This window comes from Arvicanthis niloticus, chromosome X (assembly GCF_011762505.2).
Source record: "Arvicanthis niloticus isolate mArvNil1 chromosome X, mArvNil1.pat.X, whole genome shotgun sequence".
NCBI classification, from domain to species: Eukaryota; Metazoa; Chordata; class Mammalia; order Rodentia; family Muridae; genus Arvicanthis; species Arvicanthis niloticus.
The window spans coordinates 98,495,227-98,515,248 of record NC_047679.1 but is presented as its reverse complement, the minus strand read 5'-3'; the positions used below and the strand labels follow the sequence as shown (position 1 = coordinate 98,515,248).

The 20,022-nt window shown below is 41.7% G+C and overlaps 1 protein-coding gene across 6 annotated transcripts in view; it reads left to right on the top strand.

Annotated features, from left to right (window-relative positions):
- Positions 1-13,285, top strand: part of Septin6 (septin 6) — a 73,519-nt gene extending 60,234 nt beyond the window's left edge. The window contains exons 9-11 of one of the 6 annotated variants that reach the window (XM_034485223.2): positions 3,197-3,387; positions 5,995-6,039; positions 12,272-13,285. In XM_034485223.2, the coding sequence (XP_034341114.1) occupies positions 3,197-3,387; positions 5,995-5,998 (195 nt within the window). In that variant the 3' untranslated portion in view covers positions 5,999-6,039; positions 12,272-13,285. Of the gene's footprint in view, positions 1-3,196; positions 3,388-5,994; positions 6,040-8,835; positions 9,560-10,076; positions 12,081-12,271 lie in introns of those variants that run through there. The other 5 variants (XM_034485226.2, XM_034485224.2, XM_034485221.2 and 2 more) reach the window with 5 other exon arrangements.
- The last annotated feature ends 6,737 nt before the right edge of the window (positions 13,286-20,022 follow it).

The following is a 20,022-nucleotide window of genomic DNA, read 5'->3' as shown; positions in this document are numbered from 1 at the left end:
TCAAGTTTTACATACTCTTGCTTGAGCACCATGAGTTTAGGATTGCAGGCACGTATTACAGTGCCCCAAAATATTTTTTATTAAGTGACAAATAATTGCATATATTTACGGAATATGGCATGTAACTTCAGTAAGTGTTTATAGTGTAGAATTATTAAATCAGGCAAATAAATAAGTCACTCACTTCATATGTTTATCTTTTTAGTTCTGTTAGAAACATTTAAAATCTTAGGCAAGTCTGATCACCAAGACTATAATCTCAGTACAGAAGAGCAGAGCAGGAACACAAGTTCAAGGCCTGCCTGGGCAACTTAAGGAGATGCTGTCTCCAAATAAGAAAAATTGTAAGGGGGCTAAGAATGTAGCCCAGTGTAGAGCTCTTATATAGCATAGTTGAGGCCCTAGGTTCAAAATCCCCAGCACTGCTGGGAGTTGGGGCCTTTAAAAATCTATTCTTAGCCATTTTTTAAATGCACAATAAAATGTAAAGCTTAGTTCCTCTCATTAGCTCATTTCAAATGTCCGGTCCTTGTGCAAGTACAGCTCTTGCACTGACTAGCACAGGTACAGAGCCTCTTCAGCATCATACAAAGTTCTCTTGAGCAGTGGAGGACTTGCAATCACAGAAGGGTTGATCCTTTTCCTACTTCCTGGACATTTGGAGTTCTGTAGACACAAATAATCACTTTCATGGTCAGCCTACCCCATTCTACCCTGTCTGGGGTAAGGTAGTTCCGGGCCATCTTAGATAAAATGACGTATAAAATGATGACAGTAGGAGTATTTCCTGTTCACTTAGATTTCCTACAGGTCCTCTTGGTTTTGGTTGTTTGTTTGGGTGTCTGTTTATTTGATGTGAGGCTAGAAATGGAATCCAGGTATTCTGAATGCTAGAAAAGTGTTCTACCATTGATTGCCACACCTAACACCTTCATCTAGGTTAAGAGTGGAAAAAATATCACTGCAGTTCTAGCTGGTTTTGAAACCAGGGTCTGATGGTCCTTTCTAAGCACATGCATTTGGAGCTGGCCAGATGTCTCAGTGGGTAAAAGTGTTTGCCAGTCAAATCTGACAAACTGAACTCAATTCCTAGAGTTGACATAAAAGCTGGATGCCAGTGGCACCCATTTGTAATCCTAGCACTATAATGGTGAAATGAAAGGGTAAGACAGCTGGGCAGTGGTGGCGCACGCCTTTAATCCCAGCACTTGGGAGGCAGAGGCAGGAGGATTTCTGAGTTCCAGGCCAGCCTGGTCTACAGAGTGAGTTCCAGGACAGCCAGAGCTATACAGAGAAACCTTGTCTCGAAAAACCAAAAAAAAAAAAAAAAAAAAAAAAAGAAAAATGAATAAAAGTTGCAATGAAGTAAAGCTCGTTTAAAGCAACTGATGCTCCCCTCAAGTGATTAGGAGAAGCAGCTGGTTTAGACAGCAAGCTCATCTATTGCCATACCTTACTAGACACGAGTCCCAAATGCCGACAGCAACCAGACAACTGACCTGTAGTCTACACCACAAGTGCTACAGAGTGCACCACATCCTCCTGAATCTCCAGAAGAAAAAAAGAATTATGCTTGGTCCATTTATTAAGGTTATTTTCTGCATTCTAGTAGTGTGACTGCCTGTGCTTCAGGCTTTCTGATCTACTTGTCACAATGGTGTACCAGATTATGCTTGCTGTTCTTTGGGTCTGAGCTTCCATTCAAGATGAATGAAGCCTTGCCTCTAGTTAGGACTGAGGTCTTAGGTCTGGAGAGATGGTTTAGCAGTTAAGAGCACTTGTTGCTCTTGCAGATGAACAAGGTTTAATTTCCAGCACCGTCTATGGTGATGCACAACTTAATACACCCTTAACTCCAGTTCTAGGAGATTTGATGCCTTCTTGTGACCTTTGAGGGTACCAGGCACACATGTGGTACACACACACACACACACACACACACACACACAGACACACACACAGACACACAGACACAGACACACACAGACACACACACACACACGGGCAAAATACACATACAAGTAAAGAAATCTTTTAAAAATTGTTTGAAAAGACTAAAGTCTCAATACTCACCCAATTTTTTTTTTTTTTTTTTTTTTTTTTTTTTTTTTTTTTTTTTTTTTTTTTTTTTTTTTTTTGGTTTTTCGAGACAGGGTTTCTCTGTATAGCCTTGGCTGTCCTGGAACTCACTCTGTAGACCAGGCTGGCCTGGAACTCAGAAATCCGTCTGCCTCTGCCTCCCAAGTGCTGGGATTAAAGGCGTGCGCCACCACCGCCTGGCCCATACTCACCCAATTTTATGGATCCTTTTTCGTCTCTGTATTCAAGAGCAAGTATTTCCTTTGACCAGCTTTGCTATGGCTCACATTTTTACCATGATTCATGGGGAGATGCCTCAGTGAACAAGAGTGCTTGCCCTGCAAGCATGACAACTTGAGTTCAGATCTTCAACACCCACATAAAGAGCCAGGAATGGTTGTACATGCTTGTAATCCCAGCCTTGAGGGGCAGATATAGGTGGATTCTAAGATGTGCTTATCCAGGAGAGATCTTTACATATGGGAGATCCCATTATATAGTCCTCTAAAGATTCGGTTGACCTTAGACATATACCTTCACTTATGAGACTTTCAGTTTTCTCATTAAAATGCACATAATAGCAGAACCCACTTCGACAGTGTTGTAAAGCTAGTCATGGTGGCATATGCCTGTAATCTCAGTATTCAAATGGCAGAGACAGGAGGATTTTGAGTTCAAGGTTAGCTTGAGCTACACAACAAGACACTGTCTCAAAAATAAACAAAAAAGAAAACAGAGATGTATTAATGAAAAGAGTTTTTATATATCGGATTTAGTGGTTGGCTTGTAACAAACTCAGTAAATACAGCAAATATTATTGTCAACCACACCCGATAACTACACTAGTTCTTTTAAATAAAATGTCTGGTCAAGCAGAATGTGTTGCTGCTGCTCGACCATTTCAGGAGCAGAGATTCTGAGAACAATCTCCAGCAATCTCCAGAAGAATCCTTGGCACCATCAAGTTGGTCACTGGCTGGAATGTCTCCTAATGTTTCAGAGTCCTACTGTAGGATTGCAGTTATGGTGATTCCCACCTACTCTGGTCTTAGCTGGGCTGGGGACTGCTCGCTGCTGCAGAGGGACTCTCTCTAACCTCCTTGTGGCCCTCTGCCAGCTGCATGAGAAGTTTGACCGTCTGAAGAAACTGCACCAGGAAGAGAAGAAGAAGCTGGAGGATAAGAAGAAATGTCTGGATGAGGAGATGAACGCCTTCAAGCAGAGAAAGGCGGCGGCTGAGCTGCTCCAGTCTCAGGGCTCTCAGGCTGGGGGCTCACAGACTCTGAAAAGAGACAAAGAGAAGAAGAAGTAAGTAGCAGGCTGCTGGTTCTGTGTGTGTGTGTAAGTGTGTGTGTGTGTGTGTGTGTGTGTGTGTGAGAGAGAGAGAGAGAGAGAGAGAGAGAGAGAGAGAGAGAGAGAGAGGATCTTTCTTTTCCTATTCATCCCTACCCCCTCCATCCACCTAGAAGCCAAGGGGATTGGCGGGCAGGTGTGAACTGCAGTCTGGCAGTTACACTGAGATAGTGACCATTGTCCCTGTAGCACCCAAGTTTGAGTTGCTAAGGAGAGTAGTGTTCCTAAAAGTGTAGCTTTTCTGTTTGTCCCAGCTGGGAAAGCTCTGCCAACGCCTGGCAAATAGTGAGGGAAGAGAGGCTAGAAAGTAGGAAATAAACCAGGAGAGATGTGGAAGGATGAGAGCAACAAAAAGGATGGGCAGACCAGGATCATGGAAGGAGGATGGGATCTTTTAACAGAAGCTTTAGTACTTCCCCAGACCCTAGAGCAGTGGTTCTCAACCTGAGGTCTGAGACCCCAACCAATCTTTTCACAGGGGTCACATATCAGATATCCTGCATATCCAATATTTACATTATGATTCATAACAGTAGCAAAATTCCAGTTCTGAATTAGCAGACAATGTTATGGTTGGGGGTCACCACAACATGATAAACTGTATTTAAGGGTTGAAGCAGTGAGAAGGTTGAAAAACACTGCCATGGATGTTCAATAACATGCAGCTTACAGGTTTGCTTGTTCCTCCCAAATCTGAGGGGAGGGGCCTACAGTCTAACCCTTCCTCTGCCTTAGTTCTCAAAAGATACAGCCTTTGGAAGGTAAATGTTACCAGTGAAGGCTGCACCTTGTGTCCCATCTCCCATTCCTTTGCTACACCTCTTCGTGGAGGCTGCTTAGTTATACCCAGCCTGGGGTACTAAGAATCTAGAGGAGAGTCTTCAGATGCCAGTATCCTCTTTGCAGCCCATTTTCAAGCTCAGGGAATGGCCCTGAAACCATTTTGTTTCTCTAAATGTTTGGTGAGTTAATCCTTCTGCCCTACCCCCAGTCTCTGCTTGGGTAAATTACCCACTCCTCATTTCAGAGCCAGAGAAGAGGAAAATGTTCCTAGCAAGAAAATATCTGGAGGTTCCCTTTTGCTCTACAATTGTTTGTGCAGTAGGTTTCAGGGAACTCCAATACAGAGTGTTTAATAATAGCCTTTCTAGCTGGGCAGTGGTGGCACACACCTTTAATCCCAGCACTTGGGAGGCAGAGGCAGGTGGATTTCTAAGTTAGAGGCCAGCCTGGTCTACAGAGTGAGTTCCAGGACAGCCAGGGCTACACAGAAAAACCCTGTCTCGAAAAACAAAACAAAACAAAACAAAACAAAACAAAACAAAACAAAAAAATACTTTCTTAAGGTTCCAGGATAGCCACGGTCATGACTTTCTATTTTGAGCCACTAGATTGAGTCAGCCACTAGATGCTTCCCAGAAGAAAGAACAAACTTTTTGCCTCTGTCCTGGGACACTCACTTAGGAATCAACCATGAATACAAACTATTTAATAATTCAAGGCATTGAGTTTTGCCAATTTATTATCCAGTTTGACTACCTAATGTGTAATTTGAACATTTTCACCAACTTGGTCCAGAGATTTTTTTTTCCCAGAAGAGAATCTTAAAACTACATATTGCTGGGTGGTGGTGGCCAGCATGGTCTACAAAGTGAGCTCCAGAAGAGCCAGAAACTGTCTCAAAAACTAAAAACCAACCAACCAACCAACCAACCAACCAACAAACAAACAAAATCCCTACAATAACTTGGTTTTTTTCTTGTTTTGGGGTTTGGGGGGTTTTTTTGTTCTGTTGAGTTTTTTGTTTGTTAGTTGGTTGGTTGGTTGGTTGGTTGGTTTTTGCTGCTAAAGTTCAACTAGCCTGATGGAAAAATTCTGTGGATCCACCATCTATAAACTTATCAGTGATAGTGTATTACTTATGCTAGCAGAGAATAATTCATACATTCCTTTTGGGAGTGGTATGGGTGGGGCCCTGAGCTCTACACATATTAAGCAAGAGCTCTACCACTTGGCACCCATGGCCTTGGATTCGTCTTTAAAAGATCAAAAATATCTGGGGTTGGTGACAGTGTCCTTTTCCAGTTCCAAGATGGGAGAAAACCTTGCTGGAACATGGCACCTTACACTAGAGCTACAATAGCCCATCCTCATCCATACTCTAATGGCCACAGGTCTGGGCACCTTATGAATCTCTGTGAGCAATGTGATAAGCTTCTGGAAGATGTCACTAAATTTATGCTACCCTGTTCCCATAGTGCTTTTGCTGGTGATGATTTGAGGAGGGTAGAGATTGGACTGTGGTAGAAATGTTTTTTTAGACACATTGTGGTTGGATCTGATCAAGTTCCAGATTCAGTATTTCCTCTGGAAATACTTCCTAAGGAGACTAAGAAAGAATACCATTGTTTCAGGGGTATCTACCAAGCCACCCCCACCTGTTCCCTTTTCTGTTTCTCCTAATCGCCTTAGACTGCTAACATTTCATTATTGGTATTAATTCATAATATTGGATTTCTCCTCATGCTCAGTCCATCTTCACCAGTTCTTACTGTTTTACAGTTAACTCTGCTGTTTGCTGCATGCTGCATGACACCCAGGGTCCTGGTAAGCTTTATTAACTCTAAATAATACTGGCAGTGGCTTCTACAACATACCTCCCAAAACCCCACACTGGTAGCACTCATAGCTAACCATAAAAGATTGGACCTGCTAATTTCCTCCTGAGACTTACATATGATGATATAATCTGACTGTGGTTTTAAGTGGAATGCCTGCCTGCCTGCCTGATTGGAAGTGTGTGTGTGTGTGTGTGTGTGTGTGTGTGTGTGTGTGTGTGTGTTCTCAAGAGCATTTGCAGAGCTTTGCTGCTGGAACAACCCTGTAGCATAGGTAGGCAGATCATGTGACCAACATGTAAACAGTTTCAGTTTCTATATTTTTTTTCCATGAAGAGACATAATCATGACTTTCAAAATGAATTGTTGAATTGTGATGAAGTGGGAAACTGCTGAGTTCACAGTCCCTACCTGCAATGTCACAATCAGTATTGACCCACACCACACCCCAAATTTAGGAATGTACCATGAGAAATTGCTTCTATGTCTCCCTCTAGTCCTTCTCTGAGAGTTTCACCTTCTTTAATTTCTTTTGATTCTGTGCCCTACCCTCCAAATATAAGCAAAGTAGAAAACAAGGAAGAGACTTCAGATACTACAGGGAAATCATTCCATTTGGTTCCGTGACAGCTGGTGAGATGGCTCAGCAGGCTTCGGTAGCAGCGTTTACCTTTCACAGAAATCCATTTAAGCCTACAGCCTGAGTTCAATCCCTAGAACCCATATAATAGTGGAAGGATAGAACCAACTCCAAAAGTTGTCCTCTGATACCATTCCACCGTGACATGTGTGCCTACAAACAACAATAATAAGTTAATTTTTAAAAATTTAATTCTGGGTCTGGAGTAATGGTTCAGAGTGGTTAAGAACACTTACTGTTTTTCCAAACAAGCTGAGTTGTGTTCCCAGCACCCATACATTAGGTAGCCCACAACTGCCACACACACACACACACACACACACACACACACACACACACACACATTTAAAATGAAGTTCTGTAAGGAAGTGTGAGCTTCATGAAAACCTCTGCTAAAGAGGTAAGCAGGTAATTCTTAGTAAGGATCCCAGGGGGTTGGTGGTTGTGTCTACAGAAGTAAATAGAATTGGTCCCTGCTATCACAGCTTTTACAGAGACTGCAAACAGTCATCACAGGATGGATGAAAGCAGTGATTAAGCACCTTTTGTCTATTTGACCAAAATCAGGTAGTGAAGGGAAATTGAATGTCAATGCTTTTAACAGCACACTTTAATTTATTTTTAAAACTGTACCATGGAAACTTTCAAATGTGGATAAGAGAAGAGATAATAGTACAATTCAGCCGAATATTCCTGCAGCTCAGTCACCAAAGAATCATTGACATACCGCTAACTCAGATTGTGCAATTACCTCAGACATGCTGGAATATTGTAAGGCAAAAGTTGTATCAATTCATGTGTAAAATGCATAGTATGTATTTCTAGAAGATAATTATGCTTTAAAAACAAACACAGTCACCATTGTCACACCTACAAAATCAACACTAATATGCTAACATAAAATATCTGGTTGGTGTCCAAAGTACTTCAGTGATCTCATGAACTGCCTTACTTTGTTTGTTTGTTTGTTTGTTTGGAACTAAAGCATTGAGAAGATGTCCCCTGGCTTGTGGTTTATATGGAGAGCCTGCTATTAGTCACAAAACCAATGGCTGCAACTGTTGTACTAGAGACTTCAGGCAGCTGGCAAAGGCATCCTCCTTCCAAGCAAATCCTGGCAAGGAAGTCCATCCAGGCTTCTGAAACAGAAAGCTCAAGAAACTGAGCCAAACAAATGCATCCTAAAAGAACAATGAAATGATTTAGTGTCTGGTTTAAAAGCAAGTCCTGGAGCCCCTACTAGGGAGGGCACTGGCATCAAATAGCAGCTTTCTGTTTAGGAAGACTAAATTCCCGAAGTCTTGAGTGGATATCTCTTATCCTGGATGAAATGATACTTTCTTTACAACCACAGGCATGTCAGTCTCTTTATATGTGACATAGGGACCAATATGACTTTACTTTCATAGGAATGAAATCCCAGGAGGAGACAGGTCAAAATGTTACATGAACACAAGCCAGTGATGGGCTTCTGTAGTTCAGGTTTACAGGTCACACTGGTTGAAACCAAACCCCATCACACACTTGACAAACAGGTATTGGCTTAGAGTAGCAGTTAGCCAGCTAAGCTTGCTCTGAAGACTGCCAAAGTTGAAACCTCAGCTTCTTTTCTTGTGGGTCAAGGGGGCTGTGAGCCTGATGCTGTATCTGGTGGCCTAAGGACACTAGAGACTTGGTATTCATGGACAAGGTTGAAACCTCAGCTTCTTTTCTTGTGGGTCAAGGGGGCTGTGAGCCTGATGCTGTATCTGGTGGCCTAAGGACACTAGAGACTTGGTATTCATGGACAAGGTTATCTGGATGTGTGTATGTGTGTGTGTGTGTGTGTGTGTGTGTGTGTGTGTGTATGTATGTGTGTATGTGTGTGTGTTGGCAGGTTATTTGTCAAGAACAGATTTTAAAGACTGTGTGGGTTTTGATCTTTATTTTGCTTTTTAATACCTCTACTATTTAATAGTATTTAATAATAATAATACTGCTATTCACGTTAGAAAGCATTTTCCCAGGAGCCAGTGCACAAGGCTTTAAGAGCATCTAACATAGTGATTCTACTTTATCTATTAGTTATGACTTAATTTCCTTCTGACTTTTTTTGGTACATTCATCCATCCATTCATTAACCCCCCCTTCTCTTTTCATTTTCAGTTTGGGCTTCCTGTAGACGCGCCCTTTCCTGTGCAACAGAGCTGGGCCTCCCTCTCTTTATTTCCCCCTTAACATGCTTAGGGGGCATACACCTCATGCCTTCCCCTTTTCTTCCTTTGAAGGTTTATAGAAGCCTGAGAGTCAAATGATGATGTCTGGCCCCTAACCAAGAAGCTAGCAATCACATGGCTTGGAGATGCATTTCATACCTCAGTCCCTCTCCTAGTACCCTCAGCCATATGCATCCCCACTTCCCCAATCTGTCTTTGCCTGATTCACGTGTTTACGAGTTGCTGTTTGCCACGTTTTATGTACCAACTTCCCCATTTGAAGTCGACTGATACTTGTTTCCTTGAAGTATTTCCATCCACTGTGACTGGATAAGCACCAGTCAGTGGTCAGAACTGTCACCTTAGACTCCTGCATCCTAGTCACTGGGACTGTTCACCTACTCCTCTAAATGCCAGGAGCCGTAGCCCCTTATCATAGGTTCTAAAAGATTGCAGGTGATGCCTATTCTACCATCTTAGCCCAGTCCTTTCTCGATTCCCTTTACTCAGAGTCAGTTTACACAAGCTGTGTTAAAAGTCACCCACACATTTATTTACACCAAGCCTTTCCTATACAAAATACAATTGCTGGGGCAGATAGTGTATACTCCCCCTCTCTAATTCTGGGTACCCCATAGATACAAAAGGGAAAATAAACCAGAATGTTATTACCAGCCTAGAGTCTTGATTGATAGACTTCTAGAATTCTCCTTGGGGACTTCAGCATGCCATTGATCATTTCTTGCCATCCCAATGAGGTGGAATAGCAAGAATAATAATCCCAGTTTGTAAATTGGTGAGCTGATCAAAGAATCTAGGCATGGGGTTGCCTAGATGAGTATTCTAGTTTCCCTGATGAATGTATTGGTAGGTTGAATCTGCATTTGCACACACGCCACTTAAAAGAGGAGAGACCATTAGCTGGAGGGAAGTAAAGAGGCATTGTCACTTGAAAGGTCATTTACTTTGGTCTAAGGATTTGATATTTTAAAAATCTGGTAGTCTTAAGTTTTATAATGGGTCCCACCTGATTGTGGCTTTTGGAAACCCTTTGAAGTACAGAGCCTTCCACCCCCGGGGCCATGAGGCAGAGTATGGCTTTTGGTGTTTGGCTAGTGACAGAGCAACAGCTAGAGGCGACCTGGCAATGATCTGTGGCTAATATGGCGTCTCTCTGCCCTTCCTTTGCAGTAATCCATGGCTGTGTACTGAATAGTATGCCCCGCTACAGCTGGACTGGACTCCACTTAGCCTTTTAAGCGAAAGTTCTTATTTTAACTGACAAGTTATTATTTTTTTTTTCTTTAATGGTGCCAGACATCTGGGCCCTCCACCCCTGCTCTGGTACTTCAAACATTTTGTTTTTGTTTTTTGGTTTTTGTTTGTTTTGAGTTCTGCAACTTGCTTCTGCCTCTCAGTCCCACTGGCATGGACCTAGACCTTCTATTTTCTTGTTATAAAGGTGGCTGTATGATCACTACCTCTAAAAAAAATCGCAAGGTGATAATAAATGTGCAGGCCCTCTGAACTGTTAAAAAAGTGCAGGGGCCGTTGTCTACAATTATAGTTAATAACTTGAACCTAAGACTAAGCCCAAAGCAGAACTAGTTAAAAGCAAGCAAGTCAATGTGTGCACTTTCTCTTTTCTTGTTGGCAAAGAGAGAAGGTGGTTTTGATGTGTACTAGCCAGTGGCCAGAGGCAAGGTGACAAAGTGAAAGCTAGTCCTTGGAAAATCAACTGGAAGTGGAGAATTTCAGGAAACCCTATGCCTAGAGGCAAAACAAAACAAACCCAGCCACGACTGAGAACTGAAAGCCCTAAAGCAGAATCTCCAAGTATCTCAGATACTATCAGTAGTAGGGAGAGTCAGGCTACTGAGTTAAGGCTGTCTGGTTCTCCCTGAGAAAGGCCCCTTATATGTAGCCATGGGGTTCTGTGTGTTTGTTTTTAAAAACAGGTTCTTACTATGTAGCCCTGGCTGGTCTTGAAATCACAATCTAAACGAGGCTGGCCTGAAATTCACAGAGATTTGCCTACCTTATTTCCTGAGTGCTGGGGTTAAAGGCAACCACCACCACACCCAGCTGCCTTAAGGGTTTTAATCCACCTTCCCAGCCTGCCTGCCGGCCAGAAAGTATCATCTTCCTTAAGAAGTACTTGTATTTGTAAATGAGGTCTTTCATTTGCATTTGTGTATAAACTCACTACTTGAGGCTGGAGGATCTCAAAATACTTCACAAGTATTTGAGCTACACAACCTTCCAAAAGCAAGCAGAAATTGTATATAAAGTGAGAAGCTTTTTGATCTGCATGGCTGATATACCTTCATCCCATGCTGTAGGAAGATATTGGCACGTAGAGAAATGAAGGGACTCATCCAAGGTCCCACTGCTATTCTTAGGCAAAGCTCAAGCAAATATTTCAATTTCCTGTCGCTGGGTTCCCAATCCTTTTCACCAAGGGATCCAAGAATTTATGTATCTTCCTGGAGACAAGAATTTTTTTGATGTTCGAAGAAACCACTGTTAGATGACTCTTGAGGGTTTTCACATAGAAGAATAGGATGGGGTGGGTAGGCACAGGTGAAGAGAAGGCTCCGGGGCAGCTGCCATGATGCTGGATGATCAGTTAGCTCTAAGTCTGTAAGTCTTACAGATGATCAGTTCCTGTGGCTGTAAGTCTGTAACTCTTACAGACTATCAGATCCTGTAAGTCTGGACCAGAACCAGGCCAGTGTACATTTTACTGGTGCACTGTGTAATTAGGGAACTCAGGTGGATATAAAAAGCAATTGAACTTATTAAAAGATGATGCTAAATTTCATTGAGAAGTTTGTCTCACTGTAAATGGAAAAACTTTTGTTTTTACTTCACTTGAAAGTCTTTAATTAGTACAGTTGTTACTTTTTTTTTTTTTAAATACTCTAAGTTCCCTGTTTACTTCTAGTGAAACAAAAACCACTCATTAGAAATGGTCTGTCTTTTCCAGACTGGAATGGAATGGCTTCCTGAAGTGTACACACACACACACACACACACACACACACACACACACACAGCCTTCACAGCCTTCATTTCTCTTAAGCCAAGAAGTCTGTTTTCTCCACCTGGTTTGGATTTTTTTTTAATCATTTGGCATTCACATTTGGCTGTTAATATGTGCTTCTTTTTAAATTAAAGCAAGATGCAATTAAACTGGTGTGTGGTGTTCTTCAAACCTTCTCTACAGATTTCCCCATGGTGATGGCCCATCGTGACCTGTTCCTGTCTTCTCAGCAGTTAATCTGTACTATCTTCCACTGTCCCCTCCCCTTGCATGTCACTTTGAATGTCTTTTCTCTTTGGCTAATTTCGTGTTTTCTCTCTCTTTCTCTCTCCTTCTCCAGCTTTTTTTAACCTTGTCTTCAGCAGCTGTACTAAGTCTAAAGGAGAAGACTGCCATTATAGAAGAGTTAGTTAGGGCTCCATACTGTCTCAAGCAAGAAATCAACCAGTCCCCCTCCCCTGCAACTACACACATAGACACCACACTCAACAAGTGTACATGTGTCCCAGGCAAGAAGCTCTCTTCTGATTTACATGGTGTTTCACATGGAATTGTCTTGTACTAAACTCACAAGGCAAGAAAAGAATCATCAGAGCTGGAAATGGACCAAATGTAACCTCAGAGAGACAACAACAGGACCATTCACTCAGGTGTTAAGTGACTGTGGCAGACCTCAGCTGTGAGTGTGGAAATGCTGTTCACGAGGTTTTGGGAGTGTTATGTTGTTTGTTTGTTTGTTTTTTAAGAAAAAAACAATTCTCTGGTGCAATGGGTTGACTGTCTTCAGACACTATTAAGCTGATTCTGACTATGGAAGAGAAAGTTGAGTGACATTTGCATCTTCAGCATTCACAGACTTTCTGCAGACCCCCAGCAAGGGTGAGAAATGGAACAATTAACATTCAGCTGGAGAAAGACAAGAGGGGGGCTTAAGCTTTAGTCGAGAACAAAGTTTCTCCACACAAACTTCCAAGGGGCTTTGCAGGTTTCGCAAGAGGTTTCTGCTCAACTTGGTATCTTGAAGGAAAGCTTTGATGGTGGTAAATCTGCCTTGAAATCATTGGCTTTACTTACTCTCTGAATACCATGTGAAAGTGCTCATTCCTAACTGTCCACACCACAGACACCAACATTCTGCTGTCTCGTCTCTTGAGAGAGCCTCTTTGCATGTTTTCCAGAATCTCTGTTTGTTTTTCCTTTCTACTCTGTGGTTCTTTTTGCTCAAATCTGTGATCAGTCACTGCCCCTCTGGGGCTTTCATTCTTCAGAAGATGCATCCCGGAACCAGCACTGTTTAGCTCATTATCTTTCTAATGTCCATGTCAATTTTCAATAAAATTCAAAGAAATGCTCAGTGGTTCTATGATCTGCTCCCATCAGTTGGTGGCATGGGTTACTACAATTTGCTTTAGGAATGGGTAGCCACCTCCCAAGTGGATAAATTGGGAGGCTCAGAGAGACACCAGGAACCGGATAAGTCTTCCTCAGTGGACTGTCATGCGCCTCCCCCGTCTTTTTTTCCTCCTGTTCCTGAAATTCCCGTGGGATAGGTTGGGTGTTAGCAGACAGTCCTATTTAATTAGCATGGGTTGAACTAATCAAATGGACAGTAGGAGGAGGGTGAAGACAGAAAATGGCATTCCACAGAACAAGAACAAAAACAGCTCTGTGCTACTTATTTATTCCTGTGATTTCATTTTCAGTGGTAAAAGCAATAAAATTCAAACATTTTCCCAATTTCATGAGTTGAAAGGCATTCTGTAGATACTAAGCCTTGAGTCTCTCAGGGATACCTCCCATCCTCCCGGGCATTAAAAAGGAAGAGTGGTCAGTTTTCAGAAATCTGATTCTGAGTGAATTGGAGCTTGCTTCCCTTAGCTTCATTTGCCTAATGACCAAATGATGAAGAAAGGACCAATGAGTCTTCTCTCTGGAAAGCCTGGAAGCCTCTGCTTGGATACCAGAGCAAATAAAATTGACCAGCCTCTACGCAGCTCACACACTAGGGGGCAGCAGAGTAAGACGTTATACTCGCTTATGATGCCACTGAACACTGATCCTGTGAAGGTTTGGAAAAATACAGGAATATTTGGAATACAGGAATGTTGGAATAGCAGGAAAGTTGTGTTAAGAAAACCATAGGTGGCCTGGTTTCAGTAAGGCACCTGTCGCTAAGCCCATCTATTTGGGTTCGATCCCAGGGACCCACATGGGGGAAGGAGAGAACTGATTCCTTGCTTGTTCTCTGATCTCCCCACAAGTGCCCTGGCACTTCACCCCTATATGCACTCCACCTCCACCCCCACAACCCCCCAAAAAAGAAAAGAAAAAGAGAACACATCAAAAACGGAGTTCAAAGCACTGGGGTTCTGTTTTCAAGGGCAAAAGCAATAAAATCCAAAACCAGGGATTGTGTCAAATTCCTATAATCTCAGCATTCAGAAAGCATCGGAAGAGAATGTCTTGTCTGTCCAAACACGGTAAGTCCAATACCAGCCTGAGTTACACATCCAGACCCTGTCTCAGTAAACCTGGCGGGTTGGGGATTGGGCTTCTCAAGAAAAAAAGAATACTAGCAAATCCTTCACAGAACTTCACTGAAAACAACAAACAAAAAGTATCCGGCATTAGGGCCCCGCAAGATGGCTCAGCAGGAAAAAGTACCTGCCGCCAAGCCTAATGACCTGGGTTTGATCCCTGGAACTCGTGTGGTGGAAGAAGAGAACTGACTCACACAAGATATGCTCTGAGTTTAAGTCAAGAGCGTGGTGTGGAAAAATGTGGGTGCAAACTCCTAAATAAATAAAAAAAAAAAAATTAAAAATCCATGGATAGAACTGAAGAGGTGAGAGCACTTGCTGTTCTTGCTGAGGATGGGGTTTCTAACACACAAGCTGGGGCAGGTTTTCACAACTGCCCCCTGCAACTCCAGATCCATGGATTCTCTCTCTTCTGGCCTCTGAAGCTGCAGAATTCACAAGCACATACCCACACACAGAGAGATCCATATACACTTGATTTAAGTAAGTCTTAAAACAACAACATCATTTACTAAACGCGGTGCCTTGGTCTGGGCACCTCCCATTGAGAACGATCTCAGTTTTTCACTACTGCTTGCCTTGTCCGGCATTGGCTTTAGAATGTGCTTGCCCTGATCGTGTAAGAATGTAGTTCAGTTGGTAGAATTCTTGCCTGGCACTTACAGCCCTGGATTCAATCCTCTGCTCAAAATAGAACCAGATGTGGTGGCACATTCCTGTAATACAACACTGAGGAGACAAAAGGGTCAGGAGTTCAAGGCCAACCTTGCCTATCGTGTAATGTTCTATGCCAACTTACATTATAGGTAATAAGGACATTCTCTTCTATAACCACAGTTGTCAACTTTGGTGACTGGCTCACGATATTATTACATCATTTTAATCTGCTGAAATTTTTTCTTTATATAATTTTCCCTAAAATGCAGGATTTAGTCTAAAGTCATAATTTTGCCTTGTCCTTTAAATCTCCTTTAATTTGGAACAGAATTTGCTTTTTATGACACTGATATTTTTTCTAGTATTTTATTTTAAAATTGTGTGTGTGTGTGTGTGTGTGTGTGTGTGTGTGTGTGTGCAGTGCCGATGAAGTCAGAAGAGGGTGTTTGAGCCCTTAGAACTGGAGTTAGAGTAGGTTTGAGTGTGCTAGGAATTGAACTCTGGTCCTCTCAGAGAATGGTATGCATTCTTAACCTCTGTGCCATCTTTCCACCCCCAACACTGATCTTTTTAAGGTCCTGTTTTTGTTTTAAGATCCAGGATGTGGGCTGTCAAGATAGCTCATTCTTCAGAAGTGCTTGTGCATAGTCCTAACAACCTGAATTTGATTCTCAGATCTTAAAAGTTAGCAGGAACAAACCAAGTGCTGAGAGTAGTCTTCTGATTTTCATAAATGGACCATAACACACATGCGCCCACACATGCAATAACTCAGTAATTTATTTTATTTTCGATCACGGTGCTACCTCATTCTTCCACTACATAATTGCTAGGCTTGTTCACCCCCTCTTCCATCAATGATCTTGCTACTAAAATCCTATGTGGAGAAACTATAAGTCCCCAAATACACCTTGATCCTTATCAAAAACCTCCTAGATTTGGCATCTGTTGATAGCACTTGCCTGAATGGATCTACAAAACGATTTTCAATCCCAGCTCTCCATCCACTACTGCCAGTCAGTGCACGGGTTACTGCACAAGGAGCACAAGGCTTTTCTTCCATCTCACTTATCTACCTAGCATCCCTGTGGATTTATGGCTTTATAAAATAAATGTGCTTATACGGGTAGAGTTAGTTTGGGATTTAATTATTTTATTAACTTCCAAACAGTATACAGAGTGATGGGCTTCATTATGACATTTTCACAAATCCATGTCATTACACTTTGTTTTTATTTGTTCCCCTACCTGCAACCATCCTTCACACACCACACACACGCACACACACACACACCATGTTTTCCTCCTGTTGTTTCTCTTCCTCCCCAAGTCCTCTTCCTTCGACTTTCAAGTCATACTTAATCCATTTCCCGTTATTTTTCTCTTTTTCTTCCTTCTTTTTTGCCCCTCCCTTGTGAATTTTTCCCCTCCCTTATTATGTTCCTCTTTGGATTTTCACCACACCCCCCCCTCTCATGGTTTCTGCTTCATTACTGTTCCTAATTACTTTGGTGCTCAGGTTACCCAGCTTTAGCCTAATTATAGGCTCCTGGTTATTACTTTGAATCCATTAGTAAACATTCCTCAAGTGCATTTGTGGTACGGAATACTGTGGTCAAGAACCCTGTGGGATGACAGGCAAAGTATAATTATCTAGGAGAACAAAGTGGACTAGTGGAAAAGGAGGGAGGACAAAGGCAAGGGAGGGGGATGTTCAATGTACACTATAGACACATGGAAATCTAAAAACTAATAAATACTTAAAAAAAATTTTGCGTGAGACTGAGTCAACAGGATTGTTGCAGGTTTGAAGCCAGCCTAGGCTACAGAGTGAGACTCTGTCTAAGGAAAAAAACAACAAAACAAAAGCCCCTTAAAGGATTTATATGCAGGGCCGGGCGGTGGTGGCGCACGCCTTTAATCCCAGCACTTGGGAGGCAGAGGCAGGTGGATTTCTGAGTTCGAGGCCAGCCTGGTCTACAAAGTGAGTTCCAGGACAGCCAGGACTACACAGAAAAACCATTTCTCAAAAAACCAAAAAAAAAAAAAAAAAAAAAAAAAAAGGATTTATATGCAGATAATGGCTGATCACCAGAGAGACACTTTCTTCAGTGGTGTAGCTGTTGGCAAAATGCCTATACTCCTGTAAACAAATGGTGACCCATGCTACTGTACCCTTATGTGACTCATTGTGCTACCAACAAAGAAAAAAATCTATGAAAGTTGAATGGAGGTTAGTTAGGAAGAGGAAGAGAGTTGTAGGGGGAGGAGTTACAGTAGTAAGGAGTTCTGGGTATGGTCAAAATAAGCATGTAACACACACACGAATTTTGGAAGGTCTAATTTCTGATATGCTAATAGGAGTAGTGCTTAATTGGGTTCTAGGTTCTGATATTCCCTCCTGTCATTACTGATTCCTTTACAAGAAGGGTCAGGAAAGGAAGCCTGGTGCAGTCAAATGTCAAATGGGTTGTGTGTGTGTGTGTGTGTGTGTGTGTGTGTGTGTGTGTGTGTCTAAAGAGAGTGGCAGAAGTCTGTGTTGGAAAATAACGAAGGGTGGGAATATGGATACTAACAGGTTTGGGGTACGGTTCAGGACTTCTTTGGGCTGCATTTATAATCTCTTTCCTCCACATGAGACTTCAATCTTTATTCAGATAATCTGTTTCTGTTTACGTGTCCCCCTGAGAGAATCTGTACCTTGTGAAAAGGGAATGAGTTAAAACAGGTTGGCTGTAGGATTTTATAAAAAGGACTCCTGGGGAGAAAGATCACAGAGCATGCAAATTTTTCTTCTGCTTTCTTTTCTAGAGATCATACAGTTTATATTCTATCGTGGGAATCATAAATATAACATCATTATGATTGTTTCAGGACAAATGGCCTCTTTTTCTTGGACATCTGGGAATACAGGAGACTGAAGACCTCATACATGCTAGGCAGGTATTCTACCACTGAGCTACATCCACAGCCCACTAGATGGCCTCTTAGATCATTTTCACAGCTTCTCATTTTGTAATTCAAACATCAAATGGTATTTGTTTGCTTGCTTGTTTCTGACCCCCACCTTCCCCTCAGCTGCTGCTCTCTGGAAACATTTCTACAGATTCATTCCAAGTTGTGTCTCTTTAATGCCCTAGGCAAGTTCTTCATTATCTTTTTTAAATTAAAATATAACCACATCATTTCTTCCTTTCCCTTGCATGCTCTGCTATGAACCCCCTTGCTGTTTCTCAAATTCATGGCTTATCCAGAAATTCAGTGATACATTTGTGAGATACACACTGACTTACACATCCAAGCTAAGGCCACAATGCTCTACACAAAGTTTTGTATGAACCTCCTATATAAGCCAACTTAGGAAACGGATCACATATCTGTTATTCAGGAATCTATAAAAAAAAAAAAAAAACTGCCCAGTATAACTATAATTCCCTAAGTAAGAATGGTTGTGTTGAATATAATCATCTCTCAAGACCAAGCATATTTTAAACTTATACCAAGAGGAAAAATGGTAAATATTGGTGTTACAAACAACTCTAACTGGTCCACAGGAATAATGTAGTTTCAGAATTAGTACTTTCTGAATTAATGCTAACACGGGAGTCTTAAACTTAAATGCAAATCTGATCTGGATTTGTTCTGAGCTAAGAAGGAGTTTTCCTTTTTCTCAGATTTAAGGAAAGATGTCTTATAACTACAAAATTAACTTTGATGAGGGTTGGTAGCATAGAACATGTCTTAGTTCTTTTGTGCTGTTTTAAACGAAGCTGAATAACTCCTAAAGAACTGAAATCTATTTCCCAGAGTTCTAGAGGCTGGGAAGTCCAAGATCAAGACATTAGCAGATGTGGTTGTCTGGGGAGGAATGTTCTCTGCTCCCAAGATAGTTTCTTGTTGCTGTATCTATCAGAAGCATGCAATATTGTATCCTCATATGGGGGAAAGGTAGAAGAAGGTCAAATGCTGTATGAAATATGTTTTATAAAGATCTTAATTTCTTTCAGGAGTAGCCCACAAAGCCTAACTAACTCTTAAAGATTTTCTCTTTTTCTGTTCTCTCTCTCTCTCTCTCTCTCTCTCTCTCTCTCTCTCTCTCTCTCTCTCTCTCTCTCTCTGTGTGTGTGTGTGTTCATATTTTAAGATGCGGTCTCACTTAGCCCAGGCTGGATTTACAGTCCCTGGGTCTCACTTAGCCCAGGCTGGATTTACAGTCCCTTTGTAGCAGCAACTAGCTCCCAAGTGCAGAGATTATACCTGTGCTCCTACACCTAGCTTAAGACCCGCCTCTTTTTAAGATTTATTTTATGTGGATTAGTGTTTTGCCTTCATGTTTGTATGTACAACACATGCATGCATAGTACCCACAGAGGTCAGAAGAGGCAACCGATTCCTCTAGAACTTCAGTTACAAGTGGTTTCAAACCTCCATGTGGGTGTTCCTCTGTAAGAGGAACAAGTGTTCTTAACCACTGACCCAGCTCTTCAACACTAAGACTCTACCTCTTAATGCCATCACATTGACCATTAAATTTCAGCAAGGGGGCATAGCCATAGAAGCCTGAAATGAATCAAATTATTAAAACACAATCACCTTATGATGTAGACTAAGAAACTAGGATGGCCCAAAGAGAAAGACATCCATTCATCTGACTAACCTATGGCGCACCCATAGAAGCCAGTGCAGGCATTGAGAGCAAAAGAGGAACTCTCTGCTTTCATAGATTGCGTATTTATCAAGGGAAAAAGTTAAAAAGTTAAAAAGTTGTTTTAATGTTTTTCTTTCTCAAAGTTTTATTGAAACATTTAAAAGACACAATGCTAACTTATGAAAGATATCAAGACCTAAATTAAAATGACACCATTGAGTGGAAATAGTTAAATGTATAGAAATG